The 18,524-nt window shown below is 38.0% G+C and overlaps 1 protein-coding gene across 3 annotated transcripts in view; it reads right to left on the bottom strand.

Annotated features, from left to right (window-relative positions):
• Window positions 1-18,524, bottom strand: part of CCDC171 (coiled-coil domain containing 171) — a 309,890-nt gene that overhangs the window by 221,285 nt on the left and 70,081 nt on the right. For all 3 annotated transcript variants that reach the window (XM_030294128.1, XM_030294126.1, XM_030294127.1), the window contains one exon: window positions 7,867-8,005. In XM_030294128.1, coding sequence (XP_030149988.1) covers window positions 7,867-8,005 — 139 coding nt within the window. The remainder of the gene's footprint in view (window positions 1-7,866; window positions 8,006-18,524) is intronic.

Raw genomic sequence — 18,524 nt, 5'->3', positions numbered from 1 at the left:
CACGATTTAAGAATTAGAGAAAACAGTGACTCATTAAAAAGGAATAGCATCACAATCATAGGGGTCCCAGAGGAGGAAGAGAGAGAAATAGGGGTAGAAGGGTTATGTGAGCAAATCATAGTAGAAAACTTTCCTAACCTGGGGAAAGACACAGACATCAAAATCCAGGAAGCACAGAGAACTCCCATTAGAGTCCACAAAAACCGACCATCAACAAGGCATATCATAGTCAAATTCACAAAATACTCAGGCAAGGAGAGAATCATGAAAGCAGCAAGGGAAGAAAAGTCCCTAACCTACAAGGGAAGACAGATCAGGTTTGCAGCAGACCTATCCACAGAAACTTGGCAGACCAGAAAGGAGTGGCAGGATATATTCAGTGTGCTGAATCAGAAAAATATGCAGCCAAGAATTCTTCATCCAGCAAGGCTGTCATTCAAAATAGAAAGAGAGATAAAAAGTTTCCCACACAAACAAAAATTAAAGGAGTTTGTGACCACTAAACCAGCCCTGAAAGAAATTTTAAGGGGGACTCCCTGAGGGGAGAAAAGATGAAAATATATATATAAATAAATAAATAAATACCAAAAGCAACAAAAAATTAGAAAGGACCAGACAACACCACCAGAAACTCCAACTCTACAAGCATCATAATGGCAATAAATTCATATCTTTCAGTACTCACTCTAAACATCAATGGACTCAATGCTCCAATCAAAAGACATAGGGTAACACAATGGATACGAAAACAAGACCCATCTATATGCTGTTTACAAGAGATCCACTTTAGACCTAAAGACACCTACAAATTGAAAATAAGGGGATGGAGAACCATCTATCATGCTAATGGTCAACAAAAGAAAGCCAGAGTAGCCATACTTATATCAGACAATCCAGACTTTAAAATAAAGACTGTATCAAGAGATGCAGATGGGCATTATATCATAATCAAGGGGTCTATAGACCAAGAAGACCTAACAATTGTAAACATTTATGCGCCTAATGTGGGAGATAATCAATTAATCACAAACATAAAGAAACTCATAAATAGTAATACCATAATAGTAGGAGACTTCAACACCCCACTCACAGCAATTGACAGATCATCTAATCAAAAAATCAACAAGGAAACAATGGCTTTGAATGACACATTGGACCAGATGGACTTAACAGATATATTCAGAACATTTCATCCTAAAGCAGCAGAATATACATTCTTCTCCAGTGCACATGGAACGTTCTCCAGAATAGACCATATACTGGGACACAAATCAGCCCTAAGTAAGTACAAAAAGATTGAGATCATACCGTGCATATTTTCAGACCACAGTGCTATGAAAGTCGAAATCAACCACAAGAAAAAATTTGGAAAGGTAACAAATACTTGAAGACTGAAGAACATCCTACTAAAGAATGAATGGGCTAACCAAGCAGTTAAAAAAGAAATTTAAGGGGCGCCTGGGTGGCGCAGTCGGTTAAGCGTCCGACTTCAGCCAGGTCACGATCTCGCGGTCCGTGAGTTCGAGCCCCACGTCAGGCTCTGGGCTGATGGCTCAGAGCCTGGAGCCTGTTTCCGATTCTGTGTCTCCCTCTCTCTCTGCCCCTCCCCCATTCATGCTCTGTCTCTCTCTGTCTCAAAAATAAATAAAAACGCTGAAAAAAAAAAAAAAGAAATTTAAAAGTATATGGAAGTCAATGAAAATGACAGCACCACAACCCAAAACATGTGGGGTGCAGCAAAGGCGGTCATAAGAGGAAAGTATATATCCAGGCCTTCCTAAAGAAGGAAGAAAAGTCTCAGATACACAACCTAACCTTACAACTTGAAAAGCTTGAAAAAGAACAGCAAATAAAGCCCAAAACCAGCAGAAGACAGGAAATAATAAAGATTAGAGCAGAAATTAATGCTATTGAAACAAAAAAAAAACAGTAGAACAGATCAATGAAACCAGAAGCTGGTTCTTTGAAAGAATTAACAAAATTCATAAACCACTAGCCAGTTTGATCAAGAAGAAAAAGGAAAGGACCCAAATAAGTAAAATCAAGAATGAAAGAGGAGAAATCACAACCAACACAACAGAAATAAAAACAATAATAAGAGAATATTATGAGCAATTATATGCCAATAAAATGGGCAATCTGGAAGAAATGGACAAATTCCTAGAAATATATACACTACCAAGACTGAAACAGGAAGAAATAGAAAATTTGAACAGACCCATAACCAGTAAGGAAATTGAATTAGTAATAAAAAATCTGCCAAAACACAAGAGTCCAGGGCCAGATGCCTTTCCAGGGGAATTCTACCAAACATTCAAGGAAGAGTTAACACCTATTCTCTTGAAACTGTTCCAAAAAATAGAAATGGAAGGAAAACTTCCAAACTCTATGAAGCCAGCATTACCTCGATTCCAAAACCAGACAGAGACCCCACTAAAAAGGAGAACTATAGACCAATTTCCCTGATGAGCATGGATGCAAAAATCCTCAACAAGATATTAGCCGACTGGATCCAACAATACATCAAAAAAATTATTCAACACGACCAAGTGGGATTTATACCTGGGATGCAGGGCTGGTTCAATATCCACAAAACAATTAACGTGATTCATCACATCAATAAAAGAAAGGACAAGAACCATATGATCCTCTCAATAGACACAGAGAAAGCCTTTGACAAAATACAGCATCCTTTCTTGATAAAAACCCTCAAGAAAGTAGGGATAGAAGGATCATACCTTGAGATGGTAAAAGCCATATACGAGTGACCCAACACTAATATCATCCTCAATGGGGAAAAACTGAGAGCTTTCCCCCTAAGGTCAGGAAAAAGACAGGGCTGTCCACTCTCTCCAGTTATTCAACATAGTATTGGAAGTCTTAGCCTCTGCAATCAGACAACACAAACTAATAAAAGGCATACAAATCAGCCAGGAGGAGGTCAAACTTTCACTCTTCACAGACAACATGATACTCTATATGGAAAACCCTAAAGATTCCACCAAAAAACTGCTAGGACTGATTCATGAATTCAGCACAGTTGCAGGATAAAAAATCAATGCACAGAAAGCGGTTGCATTCCTATACACCAACAATGAAGCGACAGAAAGAGAAATCAAGGAATCGATCCCATTTACAGTTGCACCAAAACCCATAAAATACCTAGGAATAAATCTAACCAAAAGGTGAAAAATCTATACACTGAAAACTATAGAAAGCTTATGAAAGAAATTGAAGAAGACACAAAGAAATGGAAAAAGATTCCATGCTCCTGGATAGGAAGAAAAAATATTGCTAAAATGTCGATACTACCCAAAGCAATCTACATATTCAATGTGATCCCTATCAAAGTAACACCAGCATTCTTCACAGAGCTAGAACAAATAATCCTAAAATTTGTATGGAACCAGAAAAGACCCCGAACAGCCAAAGCAATCTTGAAAAAGAAAACCAAAGCAGGAGGCATCACAATCTCGGACTTCAAGCTATACTACAAAATTGTAATCATCAAGACAGTATGGTACTGGCACAAGAAGAGACACTCAGATCAATGGAACAGAATAGAGAACCCAGAAATGGACCCACAAACATACGGCCAACTAATCTTTGACAAAGCAGGAAAGAATATCCAATGGAATAAAGACAGTCTCAACAGCAAGTGGTGCTGGGAAAACTGGACAGCAACATGCAGAAGAATGAACCTGAACCACTTTCTTACACCACACACAAAATGGATGAAAGACCTCAATGTAAGACAGGAAGCCATCAAAATCCTCGAGGAGAAAGCAGGCAAAAACCTCTTTGATCTTGGTCGCAGCAATTTCTCACTCAACACATCTCCAGAGGCAAGGGAAACAAAAGCAAAAATGAACTACTGGGACCTCATCAAAATAAAAAGCTTCTGCACAGCAAAGGAAACAATCAGCAAAACTAAAAGGCAGTTGACAGAATGGGAGAAGGTATTTGCAAATGACATATCAGATAAAGGGTTAGTATCCAAAATCTACAAAGAACTTATCAAACTCAACACCCAAAAAACAAATAATCCAGTGAAGAAATGGGCAAAAGGCATGAGTAGACACTTCTCCAAAGAAGACATCCAGATGGCCAACCGACACGTGAAAATATGCTCAACATCACTCACCATCAGGGAAATACAAATCAAAACCACAATGAGATACCACTTGACACCTGTCAGAATGGCTAACATTAACACCTCCAGCAACAACAGATGTTGGCAAGGATGCGGAGAAAGAGGATCTCTTTTGCATTGTTGGTGGGAATGCAAGCTGGTGCAGCCACTCTGGAAAACAGTATGGAGGTTCCTCAAAAAACCAAAAATAGAACTACCCTACGACCGAGCAATTGCACTACTAGGCATTTATCCAAGGGATACAGGTGTGCTGTTTCAAAGGGACACATGCCCCCCCATGTTTATAGCAGCACTATCAACAATGTCCAAAGTATGGAAAGAGTCCAAATGTCCATCGATGGGTGAATGGATAAAGAAGAGGTGGTTTATATATACAATGGAGTATTACTCGGCAATCGAAAAGAATGAAATCTTGCCATTTGCAACTACGTGGGTGGAACTGGAGGGTATTATGCTAAGTGAAATTAGTCAGAGAAAGACAAAAATCATATGACTTCACTCATCTGCGGACTTTAAGAGACAAAACAGATGAACATAAGGGAAGGGAAACAAAAATAATATAAAAACAGGGAGGGGGACAAAATAGAAGAGACTCATAAATATGGAGAACAAACTGAGGGTTGCTGGAGGGGTTGTGGGAGGGGGGATGGGCTAAATGGGTAAGGGGCATTTAAGGAATCTACTCCTGAAATCATTGTTGCACTATGTGCTAACTAACTTGGATGTAAATTTTAAAAAATAAAAAATAAAGTTAAATTACAAATAAATTAATTAATTTAATTTAAAAAATAAATAATAAAAGCAGACTGATTTAAAAAACTTTTTTTTCATTAAATAATTTTTGAATTTCATATTATGGCCAGGTAAAGAGATAGAGAACAATAGTTCTTTTTTTTTCTTTTTTTAAAAAAAAATTTTTTAATGTTTATTTATTTTTGAGGCAGGTAGAGACAGAGCATGAACGGGGGAGGGTCAGAGAGAGAGGGAGAGACAGAATCTGAAACAGGCTCCAGGCTCTGAGCTGTTAGCACAGAGCCTGACGCGGGGCTCGAACTCACTGATCGCGAGATCATGACCTGAGCCAAAGTCGGACACTTAATCCACTGAGCCACCCAGGCGCCCCGAGAACAATAGTTCTAATCAGAAAACAGAACAAGTCAGAAAGCTCATTACGAAGAAGGGAAAGAAAAGCAAAAAGAGGAGCAAAAGAAACAGAAAGATGGAAGAAAAATATGACACAAAGCTATGGATTTAAGAGAAATGAGAAAAGAGAGGAAAGTACGAATAGTCAGGTTGAACCATATAAACTGGAGATCACTTAGGTACAACCTGAATACGTTTTCTGAACATCCCATAAGCTCTGCAGCAAGGACTATTATTCACAGAGCAACAACATTTAGTAATCCATTAAGCTTTGAAGAAACAATCAGCATGCAATCTTTCACGCTATGATCAGAACAATAGTGCTTTACAGGATGAGACCCAAACAAGCAAGTAGACCCAAACAAGGCTGCAGCGTGCCTTGCTTCAGATCATGTGCCACACTGCAAAGCTGAAAAATAAAAACTTGTTGGCACCAAGTAAAAAAATTATTTTAATATTTTTTAATTCTTTTATGTTTATTTATTTTTGAGAGAAAGAGACAGAGACAGAAACAAAGCAAAGGAAGGGTCAAAGAGAGAGAGAGAGGGAGACACAGTCTGAAACAAGCTCCAGGCTCTGAGCTGTCAGCACAGAGCCCGATGTGGGGCTCAAACTCACGAGCCATGAGATCACAACCTAAGCCGAAGTTGGCGCTTAACCGACTGAGCCACCCAGGCACCCCCCAAGTAAAATTTTTTAATCACAAAGCACTAGTATCCTCTATGGTGAAAAACCCAGGCTGCTTTTATTTTGCACATTGTCACTGGAGTGCTAGAAGGCTAAATTAGAAAAATTCATGCAACTTATGTTTGTGACTATCTTCCCTGTTACATTCTTAGTCATAACTGGCTAACTTTCCAAACTACTGAAAACAGGGTCCCTAAGCAAGAAGCCCAAATCCATGACTCAGCTCGATGGCTCTCACATGTTTTTCTCCACCACTGATTCACCTCCTGAACCAGGAGCTAAGAGGTAGGATAGCCCATGAAATTTAGGGTAGCACATAAGAGTGAACAGACAGTAAAGTATGCTACACAGAGAGCTCTAAACTTATCTAAAATCCACATCCAAAGTACTCAAACTACTAATTTAACCAAACAGCAAAAAAATAATAGCAGTCCCTGAATCAGAACACATTGAATATCTTGGGTTGAATGAAGACTGTACAAAACATTAAATAATTTGAAAGTGACAGAGTATAACTTTTATCCCAACACTACCTTTCTATCTGAGCAGCACTGATTAGGCCACTACTTCTTAATATAACCCAGAGTCTCCATCTTTTTTGACACGGGGAAAAAAAAAAACATTCATTTTCTTCAATAACGGATATCACTAAGAGTTTAAAGTGAAGTAGCCAGTATCTGCAGAAGGTATACATGTGGGGACAAGACAAAGAAGAAACAAGGTATCACTCTAGATTTTATGCCCTTGGGATTCCCAGCAAATGCAGAATAGTAGTGTGCTGCATCAGCCAAATAAATGCATCCAATAAATGTTTATGGAAGGACGCACTATGGTGGAATCTTGGTATGTAAAATGAATTGTTAACCTCAATGCATTCACAATCTCATGGGAGAGATACACGTACCAGATTTGGGTGAGTGTTATGCTAAACTGTGGTGAAGATGCTAAACTAAGTACTAAGGAAACACAAAGTTGGGAAAAGGAAAAATTCTGACTAGTAGGATGGGAGAGTGGGGAAAGATGGAATCATGGAAGGCATCACAGATTGCAAGATGTCAGAACAGGGCATTACAGGATACATAGGAGTTTACTAAAGGGAAAAAAATAGGGTATTACAGGTTACATAGGAGTTTACTAAAGAGAAAAAAAAGGAGCAGTTCAGTCAATGTGGGTCCAAAAAATGAACAGCCTTAAAAAGCAGGAAGATACAAAAATATACAATGTGTTTAGGAAGCCAAGAGCACGCTAATGTGGCTGAAGCAAGATAAGAGGGCTAATGGAAAGAGAAGAAGCTGAAAGAGTTAACACGGAGTCACAAAGCCAGGGCCTTAGATTGTATGACAAGAAGCGGAACTTCATTCTGAAAACAACAAGCAGACATTGATGGTTTTTTAATAAAGTGAGGGTGACAAGATCAGATCAATATCTTAGGAAGACAAATGTGGTGATGGTGTGAAAGCTTGATTATTGGGGAATGGAAACAAAACGATCAGGTACAAAATGACTACAAAAGGGAGTCTTTGAAATCATTAGATTTATTGATTATAAACCCTGACCCCCTCTCATCTTGGTATCATTGTTCTATGCACCGAAAAAAAAAAAAAAAAGCAAGAAAAAGGTAAACCCCTGAATAAAGTCTAAAATATTCTACAATTCAGTTTTCACTAATTTGACTAGTTTTCCCAATTTTTCTAAAGAAGAGATGATTCTTACATATATCTTTGTTGTAATCAGCATCTCTGGTTTCAAAATTTTATATCAATGTCACTAAAATTACTTTCATACTATTATCTCATGGCATGTAGTGAGGGGAAAAAAACCTGTTAAACATCAGATTTGACCCAATAAAGTAATTGCCATAGGGTTTTCTTTTTTATCCTTACCATTACAAGTTCTTCCTGTAATTCACTGTAACTTTTTTCATTATACTGGAGTCTCTTTGAAAGGTCTATAATTGCTTTCTTCTGTTCCTCGATCTCTTCATTTAGTTTCTTGTTTTTGGAGAAATACTCTCTTTCTAATCTGAAAAGTTAAAGTGTCAGAGCAGATTTTTCAAATATGGTTTTATCAAGTCCTATTACATAGCTTTAACATGACTGGCAGATGTATTATCTATCATGTGTTTGTGCCAAAGGCTTTTAAAGGCCACCTCTCATTTTTCCGAACAGAAAGGATTGCATATCCTTAAATGAAAGACTTTAAAGGAATAATACCTTGCCCCTTTGTTAGCAGGTATTTTACTATGCCCAAGGTTATAAGCAAAATCAATTTGGTTAGCGTTGATTTGGTCTCACCATTATCTTTGATGAACAAAACCCACACACCACAGTTCAGTTAGCTCAGAAACTGCCTCAAGACAGAAAACAGTTCTATCAAACAATTTTCAGATTAAAATACAAAACTGGAAATGGAACAAATGCTTTATTCGTGAATGTCCTTGCAAGTGGAACTTAGTGTGATGGCACAGAAAATCCAAAAGAAAGAATCCTCAAAAACATTCATGTTCACGATTGAAACACATAGAATTCTTTGCTTTTCTTTCTTTTTCAAGTTTGTATTTAAATTCTCGTTAGTTAACATACAGTGCAATATTAGTTTCAGGTGTAGGATATAGTAATTCATCACTTACAAACACAACACCCAGTGCTCAGCACAAGTGCCCTCCTTAATACCCATCACCCATTTAGCCCATCTTCCACCCACCTCCCTCCAGCAGCCTTCAGTTTGTTCTCTATAGTTACAAGTCTGTTTCTTGGTTTGCCTCTCTCTTTTTTTTCCCCTCTTCTCTTTTTTTATGTTCATCTGTTTTGTTTCTTAAATCCCACATGAGTGAAATCATATGGTATATGTTTTTCTCTGAGTTATTTCACTTAGCATAATACTCTCTAGCTCCATCCACATCATTGCAAATGGCAAGATTTCATTCTTTTTGATGGCTGAGTAATATCCCACTATGTATGTGTTTGTGTGTGTAAATACACACACATATACAGCACCTCTTCTTTATCCATTCATCAGTCAATGGACATTTGGGCTCTTTCCATAATTTGGCTATTGTTGATAGTGCTGCTGTAAAAACTGTGGTGCTGGAACCCCTTCGAATCAGGATTTTTGTATACTTTGAGTAAATACCTAGTAGTGCAATTGCTGGATCATAGGGTAATTCTACTTTTAACTTTCTGAGTATCCTCCATACTGTTTTCCAGAGTGGCTGCATCAATTTGCATTCCCAGCAACAGTGCAAGAGGGTTCCCCTTTCTCTGCATCCTTGGCAACACCTATTGTTTCTTATGTTGCTAATTTTAGCCATTCTGACAGGTGTGAGGTGGTATCTCATCATGGTTTTGATTTGTATTTCCCTGATAATGAGTGATGTTGAGCATCTTTTCATGTGTCAGTTAACCATTTGGATGTTTTCTTTGGAAAAATATCCATTCATATCTTCTGCCCATTTGGGATTATTTGTTTGTTGGGTGTTGAGTTTGATATGTTCTTTATGGATTTTGATACTAACCCTTTATCAGAGAAGTCATTTACAAATATCTTCTCCCATTACAAAGGTTGTCTTTTGGTTTTGTTCATTGTTTCCGTCACTTTGTAGAACATGTTTACCTTGGTGAAGTCCCAATAGTTTATTTTTGCTTTTGTTTCCCTTGCCTCAGAAGACCTATCCAGTAAGAAGTTGTTACAGATGATGTCAAAGAAGCCTGTGTTCTCCCCTAGGATGTTGATGATTTCCTGTCTCACATTTAGGTCTTTCATCCATTTTGAATTTATTTTTGTGTATGGTATAAGAAAGTGGTCCAGTTTCACTCTTTTGCAAGTTGCTGTCCACTTTACCCAACACCATTTGTTGAAGAGACTGTCTTTTTTTCATTGGATATTCTTTCCCGCTTTGTCGAAGATTGGTTGACCATATAGTTGTGGTTCCATTTCTGGATTTTCTATTCTGTTCCGTTGATCTATGTGTTTGTTTTTGTGCCGGTACCATACTGTCTTGATTGCTATAGCTTTGTAATATAAGTCTGAAATTGATGCTTCCAGCTTTGCTTTTCTTTTTCAAGACTGCTTTGGCTATTCAGAGTCTTTCATAGTTACATACAAATTTTAGGATTGTTTATTCTAGCTCTGTGAAAAATGCTAGTGGTATTTTGACAGGGATTGCATTAAATGCATAGATTGTTTTGGGTAGTATAGACATTTTAACAATATTTGTTCTTCCCATCCACAAGCATGAAATGTTTTTCCATTTTTTTGTGTCATCTTCAATTTCCTTCATCAGTATTTTATAATTTTCAGAGTACAGATCTTTTACCTCTTCAGTTAGGTTTAATCCTAAGTATCTTATGATTTTTGGTGAGATTGTAAATGGGATCAATTTCTTTATTTCTCTTTCTGCTGTTTCATTATTGGAGTATAGAAATGCAACAGATTTCTGTATGTTGTTGATATTATATCCTGCAACTTTACTGAATTTGTGCATCAGTTCTAGCAATTTTTTGGCGGAGTCCTTGGGTTTTCTACATAGAGTATCATGTCATCTGAAAATAGTGAAAGTTTAACTTTTTCCTTGCCAATTTGGATGACTTTTATTTCTTTTTTGTTGTCTGATTGCTTAGGCTAGGACTTCCAGTACTATGTTAAATAACTGGTGAAAGTGGACCTCACTACCTTGTTCTTTTTTGTATTATTTTTTTTTATTTTTTAGTGTTTTATTTATTTTAAAAAAATTTTTTTTTCAACGTTTATTTATTTTTGGGACAGAGAGAGACAGAGCATGAACGGGGGAGGGGCAGAGAGAGAGGGAGACACAGAATCGGAAACAGGCTCCAGGCTCCGAGCCATCAGCCCAGAGCCTGACGCGGGGCTCGAACTCACGGACCGCGAGATCGTGACCTGGCTGAAGTCGGACGCCCAACCGACTGCGCCACCCAGGCACCCCGAGTGTTTTATTTATTTTTGAGAGAGAGCCAGAGACAGAGAGAGAGAGTGAGCATGGGTGGGGGAGGGGCAGAAAGAGAGAGAGAGACAAAGAATCTGAAGCAGGCTTCAGGCTGTGAGCTATCAGCACAGAGCCAGACATGGGGCTTGAACTCATGAACCGTGAGATCATGACCTGAGCCAAACTCAGACACTTAGCTGACTGAGCCACCCAGGTGCCCCCTCCCTATCTTGTCCTTAACCATGGAGGAAAAGCTCTCAGCTGTTTCCCCACTGAGAATGATATTAGTTGTGGGTATGCTATATATGGCTTCTATTACATTGAGCTATATTCCCTCAAAAGCTACTTTCTGAGGGTTGGGGCACCTGGGTGGCTCAATCAGTTAAGCATCTGACTTCGGCTCAGGTCATGCTGACAGCTCAGAGCCTGGAGCCCACTTCAGATTCTGTGTCTCCCTCTCTCACTGTACCCCCACCTCAAAAATAAATAAACATTAAAAAAATTTTTTAAAAACCTACTTTGTTGAGGGTTTTTATCAAGAATGGATGTTATACTTTGTCAAATGCTTTTTCTGCATCTATTCAGAGGTTCTTATGGTTCTTATCCTCTCTTTCATTAATGTGGTGTATCATGTTAATTGATTTGCAAATATTGAACCACCCCTGCAGCCCAGGTATAAATCCCACTTGATCGTGGCAAATGATTTTTTTAATGTACTGTTGGATTCAATTTGCGAGTATTTTGTTGAGAATTTTTATGCCCATATTCATCGCTGATATTGGCCTGTAGTTCTCTTTTTTAGTGGAGTCTTTGTCTGGTTTTGGAATCAGAGTAATGCTGACCTCATAGAATAAGTTTGGAAGTTTTCCTTCCATTTCTATTTTTTGGAATAGTTTGAGAAGAATACGTGTTAAGTCTTCTTTGAATGTTTGGTAGAGGGGCGCCTGGGTGGCGCAGTCGGTTAAGCGTCCAACTCTTGATCTCGGCTCAGGTCATGATCTTGCAGTGTGAGTTTGAGCCCCGCATCAGGTTCTGCACTGTTAGTGCACAGCCTCCTTGGGATTCTGTCTCTCCCTCTCTCTCTGCCCCTCCCCGACTTGTGCACGCATGTTCGCTCTCTCTCTGTTTTGCTCCCTCTCTCAAAATAAATAAACTTAAATAAATAAATAAAGTTTGGTAGACAGGCAATTGAGTTTGGCTCAGACAACTGAGCAACCAGCTCCTGACTTTGGTTCAGGTCATGATCTCACGGTTCATGAGTTCGAGCCCCATGTCAGGCTCCACACTGACAGTGAGGAGCCTGCTTGGTATTCTCTCTCTCTCTCTCTCTGCCCCTCCTCTGCCCTCTCTCTCCCTCAATCTCTCCAAATAAATAAATAAAATTTTAAAATAAATAAATAAATACATAAATGTTTGACAGAATTCCCCTGTGGAGCCATCAGGCCCTGGACTTTTGTTTGCTAGAAGATTTTTGATTACCGATTCAATTTCTTTGCTGGTTATCAGTCTGTTCAATTTTTCTATTTCTTCCTGTTTCAGTCTTGGTAGTTTATATGTTTCTAGACATTTATTCATTTCTTCAAAATTGTCCAATTTGTTGGCATATAATTTTTCATAATATTCCCTTGTAATTGTATTTCTGTCATATTGATTGTTGATTTCTTTTTTCTCATTTGTGATTCTATTTGTTTGGGTCCTTTGTCTTTACTTTTTGATAAGTTTAGCTCAGGGTTATCAATTTTCTTAATTTTTTGAAAGAACCAGCTCCTGGTTTCATTGATCTGTTCTACTGGGTTTTTGTTTTTGTTTTTTCATTTCTATATCATTTATTTCTGCCCTATCGTCATTATTTGTCTTCATCTGCTGGCTGTAGGCTTCATTTATTGTTCTTTCTCCAGCCCGTTTAGGTGTAAGGTTAGGTTGTTTGTTTGAGATTTCTCTGGCTTCTTGAGGCAGACCTGTCTTGCTACACACTTCTGTCTTAGGACCACTTTTGCTGCATCCTAAAGGTTTCGGACCACTGTGTTTTCATTTTCATTTGTTTCCATGTATTTTCTTATTTCTTCTTTAATTTCCTGGTTGATCCATTCATCCTTTAGTAGGATGAATGTATTTGTGGTCTTCCCAGATTTTTTCTTGTGGTTGGCTTCAAGTTTCATAGAGTTGTGGTTGGAAAATATGCAATGGTATGATTTCAATCTTTTTGTACTTGCTGAGGCTTGATTTGTGACCTAGTATGGGATCTATTCTGGTGAAAGGGATGACAGTGACAGGGAGCCTAAAAAATAATTTGTTCAGAATGGAGAAGGTGGAGAGAAGAGTCCAGAATGGATGTCTCCTACAAGAAACTTAAAACAATAGAATTGCTGAGGTGTAGGAACATAATGAGAGATTTTCAGTCCTGTTAGAGAGTAATTTAAGAGTAATTCAGTAATTGGTGCATATAAACTAATCCAATTTAAAATGAGGCAATTACTAACTATTCCTTCATTTGATAATTGAGCAAATCTTTACTTAGCAGCTCTTAAGTGCCAGGCACTATTCTAGGCATTGGGAGATAGCAATGAACAAAACAAAGTTCCCATCCATGTAAGAGGAAAGACAATAAACAACAAAGAATATCATAAATTGTCCTATGAAGAGAAATAAAGATGAGTTACCAAAAAAAAAAGTTACAGAAAAAAAAATACGCCAAAATATAACCCCACAGAAAGGATGAGAGGAGGGAAGGAATAAGTGTGCTGTGTGGGAGAAGGGGTACAATGGAGATAAGTAAGTGGGAGCCAACAGACCATCTGTAAAGGTGGAAATTGAAAACACGGCAGGATATGCATGCTATTCAGAAATATGAGGTTATATCAGAAGAAACAGAAATAAGAATTAAAAGCAGTATGGGGCACCTGGGTGGCTCAGTCAGTTAAGCATCTGACTTCAGCTCAGGTCATGATCTCACAGCTTGTGAGTTCGAGCCCCATGTTGGGCTCTGTGCTGACAGCTCAGAGCCTCGAGCCTGCTTCGGATTCTGTGTCTCCTTCTCTCTCTGCCCCTCCACTGCTTGCACACTGTCTCTCTCTCTCTCTCTCTCTCTCAAAAATAAATAAAAACATTAAAAAATTTTTTATTGAAGAATTAAAAACAGTTGCTTCAAAGGAGTGGAAACTGGTAGTAGAGAGCAAGGGGTATGAAACTGCTGACCTTGAAGTACTATTTTACTTTTCAGACTACATACAAGATTTTGACAAAATCACAGTTTCAGTTAAAAGTTATTATTACTCAGCAAATATAAAATTAAATGCCTCTGTCATTTGGGGCTGAGTTCATGTTCAAACTAGGTCCACTGAAATGGGGGACACTCCTCACTGTCAGCAATGTAATGCACAACCCAAGAAATCATCGGTTCCTGGGCTTCTTGAAAAGCCCCACCAAGGGCAATGAGTTGGGCGGGAGTATAATGAAGGGAGCCCCATCTCTTTGAATTCCGAAGAAGGACTAGGACTTGGCAGGTGAAGGATTTAGGCAAGAAAGAGAAGGGGGAGGAAGGAAACCTATAGTTAAGATGCTTTCTTTCCTACTAGATTCCCAGGCTATTATTTTTTTAAAGAGCTCAGCTAAGTGGTGCTGGGGTGGCAGTCAGTTAGGCTTCTGACTCTTGGTTTCGGCTCAGGTTGTAATCTCACAGTTTGTGACATCAAGCCCCATCTCGGCCTCTGTGCTGACAGCACAGAGCCTGGAGGAGATTCTCTCTCTCCCTCTCTCTCTGCCATTCCCTGCTCACACACTCTCTCTCAAAATAAACATTTTTTAAAAATCTAGAAAAAATACAAATAAAAATAAAAGAGCTGAGCTAAGAACTTCACCACAGACTGTTTTAACAAATAACCATCTTTGGTCTTTTATCCACCATGTAAGTAATAATTCTGCTAATAAATTTTAATACTTTTGTTATTTTTATGCTTTTGGATGTTATATTTAGAAAAATAAGAAAGTTCCTAAATATTGAGTGTAATGAAATAGATAAACTGAGATTAAGTCCATCTAATATCATATCTTTGAACAGTGTTTTTTGGTAATTAATTAATTTTTTTTTAATTTTCATCCAAGTTAGTTAGCATATGGTGCAATAATGATTTCAGGAGAGAACCCAGTGATTCATCCCCTACAAATAACATCCAATACTCATCCCAGCAAGTGTCTTGCTTAATGCGCCTTGCCCATTTAGCCCATCCCTCCACCCAAAACCCCTCCAGCAACTCTCAGCCTGTTCTCTATATTTAAGAGTCTCTTATGTTTTGCCCCCCTCCCTGTTTTTATATATTTTTGTGTCACTTTCCTATGTTCATCCGTTTTATATCTTAAATTCCACGTATGAGTAAAGTCATATATTTGTCTTTCTCTGACTAATTTTGCTTAGCATAATACACTCTCGTCCCATCCACATTGTTGCAAAAGGCAAGATTTCACTCTTTTTGACTTCCAAGTAATACTCTACTGTATGTATATACCACATCTTCTTTATCCATTCATCTGTCAATGGACATTTGGGCTCTTTCCTTACTTTGGCTATTGTCAATAGTGCTGCTATAAACATTGGGATGCATGTGCCCTTTCAAAACAGCACTCCTGTATCCTTTGGATAAACACCTAGTAGTGCAATTGCTGGGTCGTAGGGTAGTTCTATTTTTAACTTTTGAGGAACCTCCATACTGTTTTTCAGAGTGGCTGCAGCAGTTTGCATTACGGCCAGCAGTACAAAAGGGTTCTTCTTTCTCCGCATCCTTGCCAACATCTGTCATTGCCTGAGTTGTTAATTTTAGCCATTCTGACTGGTATGAGGTGGTATCTCATTGTGGTTTTGATTTGTATTTCCCTGATGATGAGTGATATGGAACATTTTTTCACGTGTCTGTTAGCCATCTGGATGTCTTCTTTGGAAAAATGTCTATTCATTTCTTTTGCCCATTTCTTCACTGGATTGTTTTTGGGGTGCTCAGTTTGATAACCTCTCTATAGATGTTGGATACTAAACCTTTATCTGGTATGTCATTTGCAAATATCTTCTCCCATTCTGTCAACTGCCTTTTAGTTTTGCTGATTGTTTCCTTCGCTGTGCAGAAGCTTTTTATCTTCATGAGATCCCAATAGTTCATTTTTGTTTTTGTTTCCCTTGCCTCCAGGGACATGTTGAGTAAGAAGTTTCTGTGGCTGAGGTCAAAGAGGTTTTTGCCCGCTTTCTCCTCGAGGCTTTGGATGGCTTCCTGTCTTACATTTAGGTCTTTCATCCATTTTGAGTGTATTTTTGTGTATGGTGTAAGAAAGTGGTCCAGGTTCATTCTTCTGCATGTCGCTGTCCAGTTTTCCCAGCACCATTTGCTGAAGACACTGTCTTTTTTCCGTTGGATATTCTTTCCTGCTTCGTCAAAGATTAGTTGGCCATATGTTTGTGGGTCCATTTCTGGGTTCTCTTATTCTGTTCCATTGATCTATGTGTCTGTTTTTGTTCCAGTACCATACTGTCTTGATGATGACAGCTTTGTAATACATCTTGAAGTCCAGAATTGTGATGCCTCCAGCTATGGATTTCTTTTTCAGGATTGCTTTGGTTCTTTGGGGTCTTTCTAGTTCCATACAAATTTTATGATTGTTTATTCTAGCTCTATGAAGAATATTTGTGTTATTTTGATAGGGATTGCATTGAATATGTAGATTGCTTTGGGTAGTATCAACATTTTGACAAGATTTGTTCTTCCAGTCCATGAGCATGGGATATTTTTCCATTTTTTTGTGTTGTCTTCAATTTCTTTAATAAGCTTTTTATAGTTTTCAGTGTATAGATTTTTCACCTCTTTGGTTAGCTTTATTCCTAGATATTTTATGATTTTTGGTGCAATTGTAAATGGGATCGATTCCTTGATTTCTCTTTCTGCTGCTTCATTAGTAGTGTATAGAAATGCAACCAGTTTTTGTGCATTGATTTCATGTCCTGCAACTTTGCTGAATTCATGGATCAGTTCTAGCATTTTTTTGGTGGAATCTTTTGGGTTTTCCATATAGAGTATCACCTCGTCTGCAAAGAGTGAAAGTCTGACCTCCTCTTGGCCAATTGGGATGCCTTTAATTTCTTTTTGTTGTCTGATTGCTGAGGCTAGGACTTGCAGTGCTATGTTGAATAACAGTGGCAAGAGTGGACATCCCTGTCGTGTTCCTGACCTAAGGGGGAAAGCTCAGTTTTTTCCCATTGAGGATGATATTAGCAGAGGGTCTTTCATATATGGCTTTTATGATCTCAAGGTATGATCCTTCTATCCCTACTTTCTTGAGGGTTTTTATCAAGAAAGGATGCTGTATTTTGTCAAAGGCTTTCTCTGCATCTATTGAGACGGTCATGTGCTTCTTGTCCTTTCTTTTATTAATGTGATGCATCACATTGACTGATTTGTGGATATTGAACCAGCCCTGTATCCCAGGTATAAATCCTACTTGATTTTAGTGAATAATTCTTTTAATATATTGTTGAATCCGGTTGGCTAGTATCTTGTTGAGAATTTTTGCATCTATGTTCATCAGGGAAATTGGTCTATAGTTCCCCTTTTTAGTGGAGTCTTTGGTTTTGGAATCAAGGTAATGCTGGCCTCGTAGAATAAGTTTGTAAGTTTTCCTTCCATTTCTATTTTTTGGACCAACTTCAAAAGAATAGGTGTTAATTCTTTTTTAAATGTTTGGTAGACTTCTCCTGGAAAGCCATCCGTCCCTGGCCTCTTGTTTTTTGGGAGATTTTTGATTACTAATTCAGTTTCTTTACTGGTTACAGGTTTGTTCAAATTTTCTATTTCTTCCTGTTTCAGTTTTGGTAGTTTATATATTTCTAGGAACCTGTCCATTTCTTCCTGAACAGTGTTGTTTTAATTTTAATTTAATTTTAGGGGCGCCTGGGTGGCTCAGTCAGTTAAGCATCCAACTTCAGCTCAAGTCATGATCTCAGAGTTCATGAGTTTCAGCCCCGTGTCGGGGGGCCTACTTCAGACCCTCCATCTCCCTCTCTCTCTGCCCCTCCCTCTCTCTCCCAAAAATAAATAAACATTAAAAATTTTTCATTTAATTTCAAACTAGACGTAAAGTTACCATGATCTCCTTCCCCCTACCAATTCTAGGCAATCAGTTACCACAGCTAATAAAGACCTGGCATAAAAAAAACTCTAAAATGAAAAGATTATTTAAAAGCTTTAGTTTCATACTACAACTTATAGATGCAAAAAAAAATTTATAATTAAGAAAATTTGATTATAGAAATACAGAAGAGGGATCTATTCTATCTAAAATTCTATATACAATATATATATAAAGTAGCCTGTTATTGGTATCAAATTCTTCATTGAGATCTTTACAATATGTATGTAAAATATATATAAACACATATATATTCCACCTAAAATAATTTCATGCAGGAATGTTCACAGTTATGAAATGATTGACCAAAATCATAAATCCAAAATACACACACAAGATTTTTCTCCTGACCTAGACCTACCCGGGAAAAAAAAGAAGCTTAAGAACCTTAGGCAAAGTTCAGGCAGCATTTTCTCTACAAAATCTTTATCACCA

This window comes from Lynx canadensis, chromosome D4, assembly GCF_007474595.2.
Source record: "Lynx canadensis isolate LIC74 chromosome D4, mLynCan4.pri.v2, whole genome shotgun sequence".
In the NCBI taxonomy this organism is placed as follows: domain Eukaryota; kingdom Metazoa; phylum Chordata; class Mammalia; order Carnivora; family Felidae; genus Lynx; species Lynx canadensis.
This window is presented reverse-complemented; position numbering and strand designations above follow the sequence as displayed.